Source organism: Muscardinus avellanarius (assembly GCF_963383645.1).
Source record: "Muscardinus avellanarius genome assembly, chromosome: 15".
Taxonomy (NCBI): Eukaryota; Metazoa; Chordata; class Mammalia; order Rodentia; family Gliridae; genus Muscardinus; species Muscardinus avellanarius.
Window position 1 is genome coordinate 88,617,975 of NC_137801.1, and position 18,526 is coordinate 88,636,500.

At 55.6% G+C, this 18,526-nt stretch overlaps 1 protein-coding gene across 2 annotated transcripts in view; it reads left to right on the plus strand.

The window, feature by feature from the left end:
• Nucleotides 1-15,947, plus strand: part of KCNIP3 (potassium voltage-gated channel interacting protein 3) — a gene marked incomplete at both ends in the record, with an annotated part of 34,585 nt that extends 18,638 nt beyond the window's left edge. For both annotated transcript variants that reach the window (XM_080711162.1, XM_080711163.1), the window contains 7 exons: nucleotides 9,249-9,373; nucleotides 9,601-9,670; nucleotides 9,796-9,866; nucleotides 13,094-13,201; nucleotides 14,715-14,819; nucleotides 15,201-15,263; nucleotides 15,900-15,947. In XM_080711162.1, coding sequence (XP_080567288.1) covers nucleotides 9,249-9,373; nucleotides 9,601-9,670; nucleotides 9,796-9,866; nucleotides 13,094-13,201; nucleotides 14,715-14,819; nucleotides 15,201-15,263; nucleotides 15,900-15,947 — 590 coding nt within the window. The remainder of the gene's footprint in view (nucleotides 1-9,248; nucleotides 9,374-9,600; nucleotides 9,671-9,795; nucleotides 9,867-13,093; nucleotides 13,202-14,714; nucleotides 14,820-15,200; nucleotides 15,264-15,899) is intronic.
• Between the last annotated feature and the right edge of the window lie 2,579 nt (nucleotides 15,948-18,526).

Here is an 18,526-nt window from a genome sequence, read left to right on the forward strand (position 1 = left end):
GGCGGGCTGAGTGTGGTGAGCCTCCAGGGACACTGTCACCCCCACCCCCATTGCACTCCCCGTTTTCTGGGCCCTCGTGGGACTGCCAGGGGCCAGGAGCACTAGCTGCGAAGCTCTCACTCACTTAGTACCGCGCACCCTTCCTGACCAGGCTGGCGCACTCGCAGGTCTGGGCAGTCTGAAGCCTGTGATTTCTAAAGAGGTGGGGTTTCTGTACGAGGTGGGTACTCTGCACAAGACAGTAGATGGTTTCTTCAGCCCCCTCAGATGCCCATCTGGAGCCTGGAGGTTTCTCTTTGGTATATGTACCCTTGCGCCCCCCCCCCCGGGTTCTGGGGTCTTGAATCAGCTGGGGAGTGTGGCATCTGAGCCGGCAGCTCTGAGCTGGGAGCCCGTCATCCCCAAGCGGGGTGTGGAACCCCAGGCAGTGCTGAGCCTTGGTTGTGCCCTCTGTGAAGTGGAGCCAGTAATAGCAGGCTCAGCCCAGCTCGTGGGGCTCTCCCGGCCCCCAGCACCGCCGCGGGGGGTAATAAATGTGCAGGCTTTGGAAACCAAGCTGTCCCCGGGAACTCGCGAGGAGTGGCGGATGACCCGCAAGAACAGAAGTGAGCGGGCTGCCAGCGTTCCCGTGTCGGCCAGCCACCCTGCTGAGCTGGGAGGGAGGGATTTGTAAGTTCTTGATGTTCTGGGATGATGGGCCGGGTGCCAGCTGGGCCCGGCAGTGTCCAAGGGTCTGTCAGTGAGCCGTGAGGAGCCCAGGCTGTCCGTCTGGCCTGGGTGGGTGTGAACTCTTCTCAGAGCCGCTGGGGGCAGGAAGGGGCCGGTACCCCCAGCCCCCTGCTTGCACGCGCGTGTGCAGCTCAAGGGGTCCCTTGTCCTCTCTGAGCCACTGTGGTTCTCGTCTCTAAGAGATCAGAGTTATGAGCCCCCCGGGATTGTTCAGAATGAAGGCTAAGTCCACGGGCCAGCCCAGTGGGCCGTCAAGGGGTCTCCGGGGCTGTGGGGCGGGGCTCCGTGCTGGACAGCGGGGTCTGGCAGGAGGTGCACACACTCCCGAGATGAAGGCCACGCTGCGGGTTGCTGCTCCTTTCCTGGAGTCTCCCCTTACACTCTGCTGAGCCTTGCTGCTGGCTGGTGGTGGGACCCGGCCCAGCCCTGTCTCTGCTTATCCGCACCTTGTCTGCAGGAATCTGGGCTTCCTGATACATGTGTTTCCACCCCAGCCACCAGGTCTGTCTTTTCTGGTCTGTCTCTGCCAGATGGCAGCTGTGTGGCGCAGGGACTCCGGCCTGCCCACTGTGGTGCCCTGAGCCCAGAACGGCGCCTGGCACCAGGCAGCAGCTTGCTGGGGTTTGTCGGGCTCATGAGCAAGTCTTACCGGGAAGGAAGGAGAACTGGAACCGTCCCCACGCCTCTGCCCAGTGTGCCCATGAGCCTGGCCTGGTGGGCATGGAGGGGCCTCTGAGCTGCAGGGGTGGGCAGGGCGTACAGCAGCTGGGGAATGGGGGTGCTGGGTATCAACAGGGACAGGCGTGTCCAGGGAAGGTGGTGGACGGGGCTGGTCTGCCCTGTGGGATCTTGTCCTCAGTGGGGCTGCTCGTTGTAACCACCTAGCACACTTAAAATCACACCCATCACACCCACCCTGGGGCACTGAACCCTGATTCTCTGGGGGGACCCGAGGTGCTTAGAAGCTTCTTGGGAGGCTCGTGTGCAGCCTGTGCTGAGAACACAGAGGCAGGACCTTCCAGGGTAGGGTTCTCAGAGTGTTCCCTGCCAGCAGAGGCAGCACCAGGGGCTGGGCAGAAACCTGCCTCTGCAGCCCGGTGCGGTGGCACACACCTGTCATCCCAGTACTTGGGAGGCTGAGGGATTGCAGGTTTGAGACCAGCATTAGCAACTTAGAGAGGCCCTCAGCGATTTAGTGAGACTGTTTTAAAGTAAAAAAAAAAAAATTTTTTTTTTAGCTGGCTGTGGTGATGCGTGCTTATAATCCCGGCATTTGGGAGGCTGAGACCGGAGGATCGCAGGTTGTGGCCAGCCTCAGCTACTTAGTGAGGCCCTCTGCAACTCAGTGAGACTCTGATTCAAATAAAAAGAATAAAAAATAGGGCTGGAGTATAACTTGGAGGTCGAACCCCCTAGGTTTCATCCCCATTAACACAGAAAGGGGGGGAAGGAGGGAGGGAGGGAGAGGGAAAGAGGGGGGGTAGAGAGAGAGAGAGAAGAGGAAAAAAATTTTAAAGAGCTGAAGTTGTAGCCAGAGGTAGAACACCGCTGGATTCCAACCCCAGTCCCCACACCCCTCCAGACACACACACATATCCAACTGGCGCATCAAAGGGGTGTTGGGGCGCACTGAGCTGCCGTTCACAAGAGCGGTGTGGCCTGGAGGGAGGGAGACGCTTCTGAGCCCTCAGCGTGTGGCTGGGATGTGGCACGTGAGGTGGGGTCACCAGGGGAGCGCATGAGATTGCCAGGAGACCAGGTTCAAGGAAACCCCAGGACCATCCAGCACCAACAGGCTAGAGAAGCCGGGCCCCAGAGGGAGAGGCGCCCAAGGCGTGTCCCGGGAGCCAAGGGGTGCAGAGGGGCCAGGAGGGAGGGAGGCAGTGGCTCCCAACCCGAGTCAGGTGCAGTTGATGAGGCCCTTGTGTTGCCCAGCACCGGAGCGCCCACGTCAACTGGGGACAAGACACTGGATACCTCTGGAATCCCCTCAGCCCCTCCTCTGCCCCTCCCCTCCATTCTACCTCTGAGCTACACCCCTAGCCCTCTGTTGTTTTTTATTTTGAAACAAAATCTCATTAAGTTGCCGAGCATCTGCTACCTTGCTGAGGCTGGCCGTGAACCTGCGACCCTCCCGCCTCAGCCCATGCTGGGATCACAGGTGTGCACCGCCACGCCTGGCATGTCTGGGTCTTCGGTTGGTCTGGAGGCCCGTTTGTGTGCTGGAAGCAAGGTATCTGGATGTATTTCTTTTACTCGGAGATCTGATTTTCCTAACGCCGTCTACTGAAGAACCATGAACTTTCCCCGTCTTTAATGAAATTTCCCTCGATACTTGACTCTCTTGGACTCCGGGTCTGTGTGAGGATGTGTCTGTGTTTGTACCCAGCACACAATGTGTATTGTAGTCCGTCGTGTGAGGGAAAACTTCCCCACCTTTAAGGTTTTGTGGATATTTTTTGTGTGTGTGTGTGGGTCTGGGGATGGAAACCAGGGGCATTCGGCCTCCGAGCTACACCCCCTGCCCTATTTTTTATTCTTTATTTTGAAACCGGGTCTCACTGAGTTGCAGAGGGCCTCACTAAGTAGCTGAGGCTGTCTGCGAACCGCGATCCTCCAGTCTCAGCCTCCCGAATGCTGGGATGACAAGCGTGCATTATGGATATTTTTTTTAAAGTCTTCAATATACATTTCAGAATAAGTTTATCAAGGCCGGGCGTGGTGGCACATGCTTGTAATCCCCGCGCTTGGGAGGCGGAGACAGGAGGATCGCAAAGGTTCGAAGCCAGCGACTCTGACTTAAGAGACCCTGTTTCCAAATAAAAAAGCATAAAAAAGAATAAGTTTATCAAGGTTCTGAAGAACTCCCAACTGGAATTTTCTTTTTCTTAACAGTGCCAGAATCTAATACATGCTGCGTCCTTGCACGTGCTAGGGTACACTTTACCGCTGAGCTGCGCCCTGCTCTGGACTTTTTATCGAGATTTCATTGTATATGCTTGCAGATTTCCTTAGGGAGAAATGACACATATGGCCCCATCTAAGATGGAACGCCTAGTTCAGATCATCATTCTTTTCAGAGTTTGGGTTAATACTGTTTAGTTTTATGGCTAATATGAATGTTATCTTTTATTATGGTTATCTTGTTATATTTATAATTTATTAAATTTATTATATACTATTTCTAGGTTGTTATTACTGGGATAGAGACCTCCTATTGATTTACATAAATTAATTTTGCATCCAGTAACTTTACTGAACCCTGTGTCTATTCATTCTTAGGGTCCATAAAATAATGCCTAGAATAATAATAGCTCTGTCCCTCACCTCTCAGTTCCTACACTGCATTGGGGGGGGTTGTTTTTGTTTTTTTCAGTACCAGGGATGGAACCCGGGGGCATTCTACTCAGAGATACACTCCAGCCCTAGTTCTTAGCCTTTTATTTCTTGTAACAGGGTCTCACTGAGTTGCAGAGGGCCCCGCTAAGTAGCTGAGGCTGTCTGCGAACCGCGATCCTCATGTCTGCGCCACCCGCCGGCTGTTTCTTTTCCTACGTTTTCTCGGGAGCAGGGTCTGCACTCCTACACACGCCCTTTCTAGAGTCTCGGCTCTGAGGCTTCTGGCCCAGGTTTCCTGGGTGCCACCTCCACCCCACCTGCCACAGCTTTCCCGTCGCTGCGTGAATCCTGATGGGTCCTTTTGGGTCTCTGCCCCTGACCTCACTCCACCTCCCTCCTCGCACCAACTGTGTCCTGGGCGCATTCTGAACCTGGTAGACAGCCTGTGGCCAAGCCTGGCAGCTGCCGGCGCCCCGCCCCCCTTCCCAAAGCCCTGTGCAGAAAACTCCACCTGCCTCAGCAGTCCCGGGCTCTGACCTGTCGTCTGGGCAAGACTCAGCTCCCCGGCTTAGTCCTCCGCCTGGTGGCACAGTCTGGAAGGTTCTCCAGGGTGGAAGGTGGGGCTTAGTCTCCCTCCTCTCAAAGATCACCACGCCACCTGCAGCCCACACCTGAAACACCTGCGCCAGACGCATTCTCCTTCCAGTTTGCAAGTTGTTTGCAGTGAGAAGGTTAAGTGTGATGCTCACTGTCCCATCCCCACGACAGCAGACGTCTAATCTGTTTGCTTAATGTATTTATTTTCGCTAATTGGGGTCTGATTTGCATATGGCAAAATGCACAGATGTGCGATGTTCGGTTCCGTGAGTTTTGCCAAGCGTGCGCACCCTCGTGACCGCCTCCTGCCTGCTGCGTTCTGTCCTGACTCAGAACTGCGTGTAGGTGGAATCATGAACTCTTACATCTGGTGCCTTTCCCCGGCGTGGTATTTTCAAGATGCACCCTCGTGGTTGCACATATCAGTAATTCCTTTTTCTTCGGTGGGAAACTGTATCCCATTATAACCCGTCTGCCCCCTTCCTGTGCCTCTGCTGACTGCTTGGGTTATTTCCAATAAATCTTATGAATATTATTCCTGTCCCGGTCTTTCTGCGGCTCTCTGTCTTCGTTTCTCCCATGTAAGCAGTTCAAAAGGTTGATGTATGTTTTAACTTTAGAATAAACTGCCAAGCGGCTCTCCAGAGTGGGTGTACCATTTTACACCTGCACCAGCACGACGGGGTTCCAGGTGCCCCACACCCTCGCCAACATCTGATGCTGTCGTCCTTTTAGAATGGCGGGTGACTGACACTTTGCGTTTCCATTGGGTCATTTGTACTTCTTGGATTGATGCTGTCAGGCACCTCGTCTTGTGCTTATTGGCCATTTACATATCTCCTTTTCTAAACTGGCCTACTCTTTTGCCTGTTTTATTTTTCTTCATTTATTTTGGTGGGAATTGAATACGGGGGTTTTCTACCTCCGAGCTGCACCCTTAGCCCTTTTTCTTTTTTTATTTTGAAGCAGGGTCTCACTAAGTTGCTGAGGCTGGCCATGAGCCTGTGATCCTCCTGACTCAGTGGCCTCCTGTGTACTGGGAGCTTAGGCGTGGCCACCATGCCCGGTCACTTTGGCCTAATTTAAAAAGTTATTTGTGAGCCGGGCGTGGTGGCGCACGCTTGTAATCCCAGCATTCGGGAAGCTGAGACCTGGAGGATCGCGGTTCGTAGCCAGCCTCAGCTACTTAGTGAGGCCCTCTGCAACTCAGTGAGACCCGGTTTCAAAATAAAGAATAAAAAATAGGGCTGGGGATGTAGCTCGGAGGTCAAATGCCCCTGGGTTCCATCCCCAGACCTGCAAAAAAAATAAAATAAAATAAAAAAATAAAAAGCTATTTTTTTATTATTGTTGGTGTATAGAAGTTAATATACATTCTGGAGATGAATGCTTTGGCCGATGCACGTACTGGAGATATGTTTTCCCAGATTATGACTTGCCTTCTGAGTTTCTTAATGGCTTTTCTGAGTTTGACTGTTTTGTTTTTCAGATTTCTACCCTTGTTTTCATTATGTCTTTTCTTATAATTGAATTAATTTGCTCTGCTTTTTCTAGATTCTGAGAAGCTTAAGTCTAAAAGCTTATGTCACTGGTTTTATACCTATTTTCTTTTCTACTAAAGGAATTTATTTATTTATTTAGGTGGTACTGGGGTTCCTGGAAGCCCTTCTACCTCCGGGCTACACTCCCAGACCTATTTTATATTTTTATTTGGAAGCAGGGTCTCTTAAGCCATCGCGGCTGGCTTCAAACCTGTGCGATCCTCCTGTCTCCGCCCAAGCGCAGGGACCACAAGTGTGCGCCACCATGCCCGGCTACTAAAGGAATTTAAAGCTATATCGTCTCCTCTAAGCACAGCTTTACTGGCACCCAGCAAATTTTGGTATGCTGAGCTTTCAGTCCCATCCAATCCAAATTCCCCTTAAGACTCTTCTCTGACCTATGAGTTCATTAGAAGTCTCAAAATATTTGAGATTTCCTAAGTGTCTTGCTTCGAGCTTAACTTACTGCTGCTGTGGGCAGAGTCCGCTTTACTCCCCGGCTCTGGTGTATCCTGGTAACCACAGAACGTGCTCTTGAGAAGAGTGGGATTTCTGACAGCTGTTGCGTGCTGTTCTGTCAATATTAATGGGGTCAGATTGGTTGATAGAGGTTTCTAAATCTTTTATATCTTTTACTTGTGCCGTGTACTGAGAAAGGATGCTAAAATGTGCAACTGTGATGATGGTTTAGCTGTTCCTCCTTTAGTTTTGAATTTTCTACTTCCAGTATTTTAAAGCTCTGTTACTAGGTGAGGCACGGCCTTGGATGCTTGGATGATTCTGCCTGTAGGATAAAGCCACCTTTGCATTATTGGGAAACTTCCAACTTTCTTATTCTTTTCCTTTTTTTTTTTTTTTTTCAGTACTGGTGGGGATGGAACCGAGGGACATTCTACCTCTGAGTTACACCCCCACCCTATTTTTTTTTAATTATTTACTTTGAAACCGGGTCTCACTGAGCTGCAAAGGGCCTCACTCAGTATCTGAGTCTGTCTGCGAACTGCGATCCTCCTGTCTCAGCCTCCCGAAGCTGGGATTACACACGTGCGTCACCACGCCATGCTTTTTTATTCTTTATTTTTGAAACAAGGTCTCACTAAGTTGCAGAGGGCCTCAACTAAGCGATTGAGGCTGGCCGTGAACCTGCGATCCGCCTGTCTCAGCCTTGCAAGTAATGGGATTAACAAGCGTGCACCACCACCCCGGCATCTTTTCCAGCCTTTTCCCTGGAAACCTCTCAGCGTCTGTATAGTAAGGGTATCCTTTTTAAACAGTGCACAGCTGCATCTGGTTCTCACCCAGTCTGAACAGCCAGCCTCTTAGCCAAAGCAAACTCCTTCTTTTTAACACCCCATGTTGCCCTGTGAGTTCTGTTTTCCCTGGTTCTCCCTGGCCGATCTCCGTCTCCTGCCTGCCTGTCTTGCCGTGATGAACACCCAGTTGTCTTCAGCTCCCACACCGGAAATCCTCTTGCCGTGAACATCGCTGTACAGGTGCCTTAGCTGGGAGAGCGCGTGGGTGCCCCCGGAGCGGAATGGGCCGGCTTACAGGACGTCCACAGTGATGGAAAGATGGAAAGGAGGGAGCCACACGCTGGGGGATGAGAGGGGCTGAGAGCGCTCACCGCAGGGGCAGGGACAGCTCATCAGATGTGTCTGGGCCACGTGGGGCAGGTGGGTGGGCAGGGTGCTCAGAGCAGCCTAGAAAGTTCTCTTCTGTGGTTCTGTTGTCGCAGTGAAGTAGGACGCAGCCTGGGGCTAAAGATGGGGAGGGGGAGGTACTGGAGGCCTAAAGAGAGGAGACACAAAGTGGTTATCGTGGAGGTAGTTATCTTGGAGGTGGAGTGTGTGCTTGGATCCAGGAAATAGAGCTGGGTACGCTTGAGGCCTGGCTTGGAACAGCTCGGCACAATCCCAGGGCTGGGCTTGCACAGAGGGCCCAGAGGGGGGCCAGCGGCCAGCGTGTGCTGTGCAGGTAATCACAGACCCCTGGTTCTGTGCTGTGAGGAGAGACGGGGTGGCCCAGCGGGGCTTTGCACTTATGCCGGGGAAGGTGGCGCTCTCTGGGTGGACACCCTGCCCGTGAGGCAGGGCACTCAGCGCTCTCCTGTCCACAGCTCTGTTTTGTATTGTAAAAGTGATATGTGAGCCTAGCATGGTGGCGCACGCTTGTGATCCCAGCATTCGGGAGTCTGAGACAGGAGGATCGCAGTTTGCAGACAGCCTCAGCTGCTTAGTGAGGCCCTTTGCAACTCAGTGAGACCCTTTCAAAATAAAGAATTGAAAATAGGGCTGGGCATGTAGCTTGGAAGTAGAATGCCCCTGAATTCCATCCCTAGTACCGCAAAATATATATAAAATAAAATAAAATAAAATAGGGCTGGGGGTGTAGCTCAGAAACAGAACTCCCGTGGATTTAATCCCCAGTGCCAAAAATAATACTAATACTAATCATGTCAAATAAGCAAATAAAAATGTGTGCCATTCCAAAAGAAATGATAAAGATGTAAAATAAATAGAAAAGTAAGGACCACCAACCCCCCCAAAAAGGTAGCCATGGTTCACCTTTTGCTGTGTTATTTTTAAAGCCAAGGCCTAATCCCTGATCTCCTATCCAAATGGGAGTACCGTCCCGGAGCCAGAAGTGGCCAAACAGCAGCACATGGGGGGGGGGGGGGTGGCGAGGGGCTCCCGTGTGACTGTGGGAGGCCGGCTAAGAGGGGGCTGCAGGGGGCTCTCTCCCTGGGGAGCTTCACCCTCTCTCCCGCTCAGTGTCTCTACAGCAAGGTCAGCCCCACTCCCGGCCCACATGGGGCAGGGGCCTGCTCAGGTGGGCTGGATCGGGTGGGCTTGCTCGGGGTAGGGGGAGTGAGGAAGACCAGGCAGGAGGCAGGACCGTGAGTGTGCCGGCGATCACCGTGTCCACCTCCGCGTGGCCGTGCGTGTGTGGTGGTCTGCGGGGAGAAGCCCTCCAGTCCCGTTCCGGCCCGCGCTGGCTCCGGCTCGCTCGGGTCTCTCCCTCCTGAGTCTGTGTCCCCTCCAGACAGCAGCGACAGTGAGCTGGAGCTGTCCGCCGTGCGCCACCAGCCGGAGGGGCTGGACCAGCTGCAGGCCCAGACCAAGTTCACCAAGAAGGAGCTGCAGTCCCTCTACCGGGGCTTCAAGAACGTGAGTGCCCGTCCCGGAGAGCCCGGGGGCCTTCTAGAAACTTCTGCAGAGCAGTCATACCCCGGGGCCTTGGGGCTCTCTGGGGCGGGGCAGCCAGGACTGGCCCAGAAGCCCACCTGGGAGGAGCATGGCTGAGGGGCCCGCCTCTCCTCCCCTGGAGACAGCTGGGCCTGGGGAGTGGGTGTGGAGGGAGGCCGGTCGCTGAGAGGGGCCGCTGCCCGCTGCAGGAGTGCCCCACGGGCCTGGTGGACGAGGACACCTTCAAACTCATCTACTCGCAGTTCTTCCCCCAGGGAGGTAAGTCAGGACCAGGCTGCCCCCCCCCCCCGCTGGCCCTCGGGAGGGGCTCTCGCCTGGGAACCCCGGGGCTGCCTACTGGGGTCGGCCTGCAGCCCAAGCCCAGCCCTGCTTGCTCTCCCCAGATGCCACCACCTACGCTCACTTCCTCTTCAACGCCTTCGACTCGGATGGGAACGGGGCCATCCGCTTCGAGGTAGGCCCCCACACACCCCTCGCCGGGGGGCGGGGGCAGCCACCACCCTGCTGCAGCCTGCCTTCCATCCCGGGGCCTGGCGCTGAGCTCTGCCCGCGCGGGGGCCTGCCGCTCCTGCCCTGCCCCAGCCCACAGGGGTTGCGTTTTGAGAGGGGTCAAGGTTTAGGGTTGTTTGGTACTGGGGGTTGAACCCAGGGGTGCTCTGCCTCCGAGCTACACCCTAGTCCTTTCTTATTGTATTATATTTATTTATTTTTTATTTTTATTTATTTATTTTTTTTTTGTGGTACTGGGGATGGAACCCAGGGGCATTCTACCTCCGAGCTATACCCCCAGCCCTATTTTTTATTTTTTATTTTGACAGGGTCTCACTGAGTTGCAGAGGGCCTAAGTAACTCAGTCTGGCCACTAACCTGGATCCTCCGGTCTCAGCCTCCCGAATGCTGGGATTACAAGCATGTACCACCAGCTTTTTATTTTTTATTTTGAGACAGGGTCTTGCTAAATTGCTGAAGCTGGCCAGGCATGGTGGCACACGCTTGTCATCCCAGCATTCGGGAGGCTGAGACTGGAGGATCGCGGTTCACGGACAGCCTCAGCTACTTAGTGAGGCCTCTGCAACTCAGTGAGACCCTGTTTCAAAATAAAGAATAAAAAATAGGGCAGGGCTGTAGCTCGGAGGTCAAATGCCCCTGGGTTCCATCCGCAAACCCACCCCCCCAAAAAAAAAGATTGCTGAGGCTAGCTTCAAACCTTCGATCCACCTGTCTCAGCCTCCCAAATGCTGGAATTACAGGTGTGCACCCCCATGGCTGGCTGGGGGAGGGGCTCAAGGTTTAACTCAGAATCCTGTCTTGCTAATTGTGAGGTTTCCACATACTCTGCTCCCATAATTCACTCCTTGGTACTGAAAAACTAGTCCAGAAACATCCAGAAAACAGCATGAGTGAGGCCAGGTGGTCATCCCAGATGTCTGCGAGTGAGGCCCAGTGCTCCTCGGGGTGGCTCCCCCACCCTGCCCCCACCAGGCCAGCTGCATCCCCAGGAGGGCCCTGTCTGGGCTCCGTGCTGCGGCAGCCTGGCCACACTGGATCATTTGAGAGAGGCCTGTCTGTGGAGCCCAGGCCCCTAAAAATAGCTACAGGCGTAAAGCTGAACCATCTTCGGGGAAGAAAGCCTTGCTGAGAGGGAGCCCGATCGATCACCGCCCCGGCTCAGCTTCCAGGGCCAAGGGCGTCTCAGGAAATCTGCGGGGCGGCCCTGCCCCTGCCGGGTAATAATAACCCATCGATAATGCGGCCTGGTTTATTTTTACACCGCGTGCCGGCCACACGCGCGAACACAGCAGGCGAGCCAGGGCCGCTCAAGACCTCCGCCTGCCTCAGCGACCTGCTTGTGTAGGCGCGCGACATTGTTACTGCCTTTATTGTCAGTAGCATCCAGGATGCCAGTGCCGTAACACAGAAAAATCCCAGCGGTCCACGCGAGTACCCGGGAAGCTGAGGGCCTTGCTCCCGCCCCGCCTCCCCTGCGAGCAGTCTCTGGCGTCGCCTCTTGGATCAGCAGAGACTTCTGGAGAAAACGTGGAAGGCAGGAGGGGCGTAGGGACCCAGCTGGCCTGTGGGACTGTTTTTCTGTAATCCCTGTGCCTGGAAGGCTGAGACAGGAAGATCACGGGTTTGAGGCCAGTTGTAGCAACTTAGTAAAAAAAAATAGCCGGGCGTGGTGGCGCACGCTTGTAATCCCAGCGCTTGGGTGGCTGAGACAGGAGGATCGCGCAGGTTCGAAGCCAGCCGCAGCTACTTAGTGAGGCTCTCAGCAACTTAGTGAGACCCTGTTTCCAAATAAAGTATAAAATAGGTATGGGGGTACAGCCTGGAGGTAGAAGGCCCCTGGGATTCATCCCCAGTACCACAAAAAAAAAAGTAAAAACATAAAGAGGGCTGGGAAGCCGGGTGTGGCAGTGCACACTTCTAATCCCATTATTTGAGAGGCTGAGTCAGGAGGATCATAATTCGCAGACGGCCTCAGCTACTTAATGAGGCCCTCTGCAACTCAGTGAGACCCTGTTCCAAAATAAAGAATAAAAACTAGGGCTGGGGTGTAGCTTGGAGGTAGAATGCCCTGGGTTCCACCCCTAGTACCACACACACAAACACATCAAAGGGCAGGAACCCCACCCAGCCCCGTCCCTGGGACACTTCGTGCCAGGATCCCAGAGGCAGAGGAGGACCTTGCTGGGCAGGGGTGCAGGGTCTGGCCCAGTGAACACTCCTTCCTCAGTGCTGGGCCTCAGAGACTCCCTGTGTTCTTAAAATGGAGAGTACTATCACCAACTCTGCTTATCAGTACTGACAATGACCCCAGTTTTTTCTGTATACGTTTAGAGACAAGATATGTACTAATTACAGTTTTTAGGTATAGTAAAATACACTAGCTTTCCTCCCAGCCTCAAAATGAGAACAAACAAACAAAAAATACAGCAAAACTCACCAGGTGGTGACTCACACCTGTAATCTCGGTACTTGGGAGGCTGAGACAGAAGGATTGCAGGTTCGAAGCCAGCTTTTGCAACTTAGGCCCTGAGGAACTTGGTGAGACCCTGTTTCAAAATAAAAAGTAAGCCGGGCGTGGTGGCGCACGTTTGTAATCCCCGCGCTTGGGAGGCGGAGACAGGAGGATCGCGCAGGTTCCAAGCCAGCCGCGCTGGCTTAAGAGACTCTGTTTCCAAATAAAAATATAAAAAAATAGGTCTGGGAGTGTAGCCCGGAGGTAGAAGGGCTTCCAGGAACCCCAGTACCACCAAAAAATAATAAAAAGTAAACCAGGGAGGGGTCAGTAGAAGTGGAGTGCCCAGCAACAGAAGAAGAACACGTGTATTTATGTATGCATATGTTTATATACACACGTCCCAGACAGCATGGGTTGGAGTATCTTCCTTTTCAGTCAATCCCAGCTGCCAAGCATTCACACACCTGCCAGTCCCTTAGGTGCATGAGCTCATGCACACTCGCATGAGTGCACAGACATGCGCGCGCACACACACACGCGCGCGCGCGCGCACAACACGCGCACACCATGTCGCCGGAGGCTGTCACCGTCCTGTGGAGGTGCCTCGCCCTCAAGCAGGAGCGGAATCTCGCTGGAGCTGCGGGTGAGCTGGGAGCAGGCTGCTGCGCCGCCCCTCGCCCTCCCTCCTCCCTCCCTCCTCCCTCCTCCCTCCGCAGGACTTCGTGGTCGGGCTCTCCATCCTGCTGCGGGGGACGGTCCACGAGAAGCTCAAGTGGGCCTTCAACCTCTATGACATCAACAAGGACGGCTACATCACCAAAGAGGTACCGAGTGGCGGGGGGCCCTCCGCTGCTCTGCCCCTCTCCGGCCGCCGCCTGCTGCCTCTGGGGCGGCCTCCGCCCGCTCTCCAGCTGGCGCCTGGCCAGCGTGCATCTTCTTGGTGGTGGTATTGGGGATTGCACCCAGGGGTATTTTGCCTCTGAGCTACGCCCCTAGCCCTATTTTATTTTTAATTTTTTTGTGTGTGTGGTACTAGGGTGGAACCCAGGGGCTTTCTACCTCCGGGCTATACTCCCAGAACTATTTTATACTTTATTTAGAAACAGGGTCTCACTAAGTTGCTGAGAGCCTCACTAAGTAGCTGAGGCTGGCTTCGAACCTGCGCGATCCTCCTGTCTCAGCCTCCCAAGCGCGGGGATTACAAGCGTGCGCCACCACGCCCGGCTCTTTATTTTTATTTTTATTTTTGGTGGTACTGGGGTTCCTGGAAGCCCTTCTACCTCCAGGCTACACTCCCAGACCTATTTTTACATTTTTTTTATTGAAAACAGGGTCTCCTAAGCCAGCGCGCGCAGCTGGCTTCGAACCTGCGCGATCCTCCTGTCTCTGCCTCCCAAGCACGGGGTTACAAGCGTGCCCACCACGCCCGGCTTTATTTTTAATCTTGAAACAGTGTTCCCAGGTTGATGAGAGTCTATTTGCTGAGGCTGTCCTCGAACCTGTACGATCCTCTTGTCTCAGCCTCCCAAGTCCTGGGATTCACAGCGTGCACTGCCGCACCCAGCCTTCCACAGTACATCCTGATATCCAGCTCAACAAGCATCCCTGGTCATCCTTGTTACAAAGAGGGCCTGGGGGAGACTTAATTGTCAAGGCCAGGTTCTTGGCCATGACACCTCCCAAGAGAGGTGTGGCCCCTGAAGGCAGGGTACAGACATTTGGACCCACAGGTGGGTTTTTTGTTTGGCTCAACTTTTTTTTTTTTTTTTTTTTTTTTTGCGGTACTAGGGATAGAACCCAGGGGCACTCTACATCTAAGGTATACCCCCAGCCCAATTTTTATTCTTTATTTTGAAACAGGGTCTCACTGAGTTGCAGAGGCCTCACTAAGTAGTAGCTGAGGCTGTCTGAGAACCCGGATCCACCTGTTGCAGCCTCCCAGATGCTGGGATCACAAGCCTGTGCCACCACGCCTGGCGTTTTTTTTTTTTTTTTTTTTTTTTTTAAGGAACTGAGGATTGACCCCAGAGGCATTCTACCTCTGAGCTATACACCCAGCTCGTTTTATTTTTTATTTTGAAGCTGAGTCTCACTAAGTTCTTGAGGGTCCCACTGAGTTGCCAGAGCTGGCCTCCAACCTGCGACCCTCCTGTCTCAGCCTCCGCGGCAGCAGGATCACCAGCATACACAACCACGCCCACCCAGACATTTTTGTTAGTCTGATAGAGTTGCTCCGATTGCATTGAGACCGGCCCGCACATCTCCTGCCGGCCGCACATCCCCTGCCGGCCGGCCGGGGCAGCCCCCTCTGACACCACCCTCCTGCCCCACCCGCAGGAGATGCTGTCCATCATGAAGTCCATCTATGACATGATGGGCCGCCACACCTACCCCGCCCTGCGGGAGGAGGCGACCCTGGAGCACGTGGACCGCTTCTTCCAGGTGAGCCAGCCTGCCAGGGGAGGGCCCCGCCCGGCCCCCAGGGAGATGTAGGACTCCGCAGCTGGAGCCCCTGCCCCGCTTTCCAGCGTCTCCAGGGGTCCCTGGGTTGACATCCCACCCTGGTCACCGGCTCTTGCTCGCTGGGGCCCCGGTCACCAGCCTGGTCACCACTGGTCTCGCCCTGGCTCCTCTCCGGGAGGTGACCTCTGGGAAGCAGGAGCCCAGGTCATCGCTGGGGAAGTGGCGAAGCGGCCAGATGGCCGGGCCAGGGGCAGCGGGGCAGGGGTAGAGGGACAAGTTGGGGTGCTGGCTCCCGCAGGCTGGGGCTAAGGACGCCTCTGGCCTGAGACAGGCTCAGCTGGGGTGTGACTTGGGTTGCAGAAAATGGACCGGAACCAAGATGGGGTAGTGACCATTGAGGAGTTCCTGGAGACCTGTCAGAAGGTGGGTGTATGCGGGAGGCTTGCGGACTCCGGGAGCCCATGGGTGGCTGAGACTCGTCCTCACACACTGGGTCCTGCCCTGCTGGGGCCCACGGAGATGTCCTGGGCCCTCCATCGTCTGGACACTGGGCCAGAAGACGCTCCAAGCCAGGTGGATGGGGCACTCCTGTAACCACGGCACTTGGGAGGCTGAGATGGGAGGATCGCAGGCTGGCCTCAGCGTTTTACTGACACTCTCAGCAGTTTAGCAGGATCCTAACTAAACAGCAGAAAGGGCAGAGACTTCAAGCTCCACTCCCCAACCCTACTGCCCACACCCCTCTCCCACCAGCCACAGCCCACTCAGTCCCCCCTCGGTGTAGGGGGCAGTGGGAGGGTGCCCCACACTGCTGCCAGCCTCCACTCGGAGCACCCCAGCCTTCCCCGGGCGTGCTGAGCCCAGGGGGCCTTGCACACCATCAGCGATACCAGCCTGGCCTGCGGGCAGGTCTACAGACAGCCTGTGCCCAGCGAGCTGGGCCGGTGTCTCTGCTCCCGGTGCCCCTCACCCGGGAGGCACAGTCCCTGACTGAATCTGCTTTGGTGCCACCTGGCCCCTGCCCGCCCCACAGCTGACCAGGTCTCCCCTCTGCACCAGGACGAGAACATCATGAGCTCCATGCAGCTGTTTGAGAACGTCATCTAGGCGCATGGAGGGTGCTGGGTGCCGCCGCCGCCACCCCAAGACCTCAGAGCCACCGGAGCGGCGCCACGGGAAATGTTTTCTAATATATTTGCGAAATGTGAGCGGTTTGCTACACACACACACACACACACACACACACACACACACACACACACACACACGGTTCCTCCGGGCCGCCAGAAGGGGCAGCAGTTCGGGGACCGCTGTGCCGGGCAGTGGGGTCAGGCTGAAGCCTCTGGATAGCACCTATTACTGGGGAGCGGCTGGTCTCCACCTCCACGGCAAAGCCCCATGAGCACCCTTGTCCCCATCATGCACAGAGGCAGCCCCAGGGCCCTTCCGGCCCCTCCCCAGCCACCCCTGCCCCAGGCCCTGCCCCCAACCAGCACCCTGCAGCAGGCCCCTGGGGAGCCAGCCATAGGGGCCAAGGGGTTCTAACTAGGAAAGGATGGGGAAGGGGACAGGGCCTGTGCTCTTCTGAAATGCTGCCAGGGGATCCTGTGACCTGCCACTCCACTGACCTGGGGCCTGAGCCAGGCCAGCCCCTGCCAGGCAAGTTTTTTTTTTTTTTTTGGGGGGGGGGCGCTGGGCTCCTCCCGCCTCCTGGGAAGGGCAGGAGCTCTCAGGCCTGGGGACTCCCAGGAGAACAGGAAGCTGTTGCCCTCTTTGCCAGGTGGGACTCCCCAGGTCCTCTCGGGTCCTGGGGGGCGCATGGCTGAGGGAATGGGAGGGGCTTGGGGCTGTGTCCTTGACCCAGGGGCTTGGCTGAACCCCTTTCTGAAGCTCGTGACCACCCTCCACCCAGGGTCACCCCAACCCTGTACAAAAGCACAAGGACCCGCGTCTCAGGCCGCCAACAACTTCTAAGCCCGCCTCCTCCTGGGGGCCATCCAGAGAAGGAGCTCGGCCGCGCTCTGCCTCGGAGCCATGGGGTCTCAGCCCGTTCCTGGCCCGCTCACCGACATTCAAAAGCACAAACCCAGGGACTCTGCACGGCTGCACTCGGCCCTGGGGACAGGGACGGAGGCCATGTCTGCCCAAGCGGGAGCCAGTGGTGAGGGCCGAGGAGCCTGGTATGGCGGCAGTCACCGGAACTTTCAGGAGAGAGATGTGCCACCCGCCCAGGCCTCCCAAGAAGGAAAGGACCCCATGGCGGCAGCCCGGGCCTTCAGACGAACACTCCCCACTCTACATTCCATCGGCTGCTGTGGGCCAGGCAGCCCCGGGGGGAGTAGGGCCCCCCAGGAAAGGCAGATGGCCGAGCCACAGCCCTGGGCGTCCTGCGCAGGGGCCTCCCTGACCTGCACTGACAGGTCTCCAGCCTGACCCCTCCTCCAGGAAGGCATCAGCGCCCGGCTCAGGAATCCTCTCCCTCCCGGCTCAGGTGTGACCACCGCGCCCCGGCCCCACGGCCTGGCTGCACCTGCTGCCCGGAGGGGTCTGTTCTGCCTCCGCGCTGGGACGCAGGCCGCGCACGTCTGCATGGCGGGAGAGCCTCCCTTGGGCGCAGCCTGGGACGGGGCTTCTGGTTCTCAGCACCCACCAATATGCAGTTCTATTTTAATAAAATAAACTTGACAAAGGAGAGGACCAGCGCTGGCTGTACTGGGACGCTGAGCTTGGCTCCGGCCCCTCCACCAGCTGCTTTCAGCCAGGGCCGCCCAGCGCCCTGCTGGCAAATGCTCTGGGAAGACACTCCCGAGTTCACCGCAGCTGAGCCAGGAAGGGCTGGGCAGGCGCGTGGCCCTGGGGACCCTCAGCCGGGACCTGCAGCCGCTGGTGCTCCACCCACGTCTCCTGGGCTGGCGGGGTCACAGGGCAGAATTCCTGGTGCTTAGCTCTGGGTTGCACCAGCCGAAAGGAGAGAGAAGGAAGGAGACTGAGCCACACCCCAGCCAAGCAATGGTGCCTCTGCTGTTAGAGGCTGCTACGTTTTGGGGTAGTTTTCTTTTCTTTCTTTCTTTCTTTTTTTTTTTTTTTTTTTTTTTTTGTACTGGGAATTGAACCCAGTGGCACTCTACCATTGAGCTAGCCCCTCACCCCAGCCCTATTTTTTAAAGTTTGAAACAGGGTCTCACAAAGATACTGAAGGGCTTGCTAAGTTGCTGAGCTGACCTTGAACCTGCAATCTTCCTGTCTCAGCCTCCCAAGTACTGTGATGATAGGTGTGCCCCACCATGCCCAGATTATAATGGTTTTATTACATGCAGAGAGAGAATTAACATTTAACCACTGTGCTCCGTGGTACATGCCTGTAATCCCAGTACTTCGGAGGCTGAGATAGGAAAACTGAAGGTTTGAGGCCAGCCTTGGCAACTTAGTGAGACTGTGTTTCAAAATTTTAAAAAAAGGGGGTCCAGGCGTGTTGGCACACACTTGTAATCCCAGCATTCGGGAGGCTGAGACCAGAGGACCGCGGTTCGCAGACAGCCTCAGCTACTTAGTGAGGCCCTCTGCAACTCAGTGAGACCCTGCTTCAAAATAAAGAATAAAAAGTAGGGCTGGGGGTATAGCTCGGAGGTCGAATGCCCCTGGGTTCCAGGCCCACAAAAAAGATAATAAAGGGCTAGGGGTGTGGC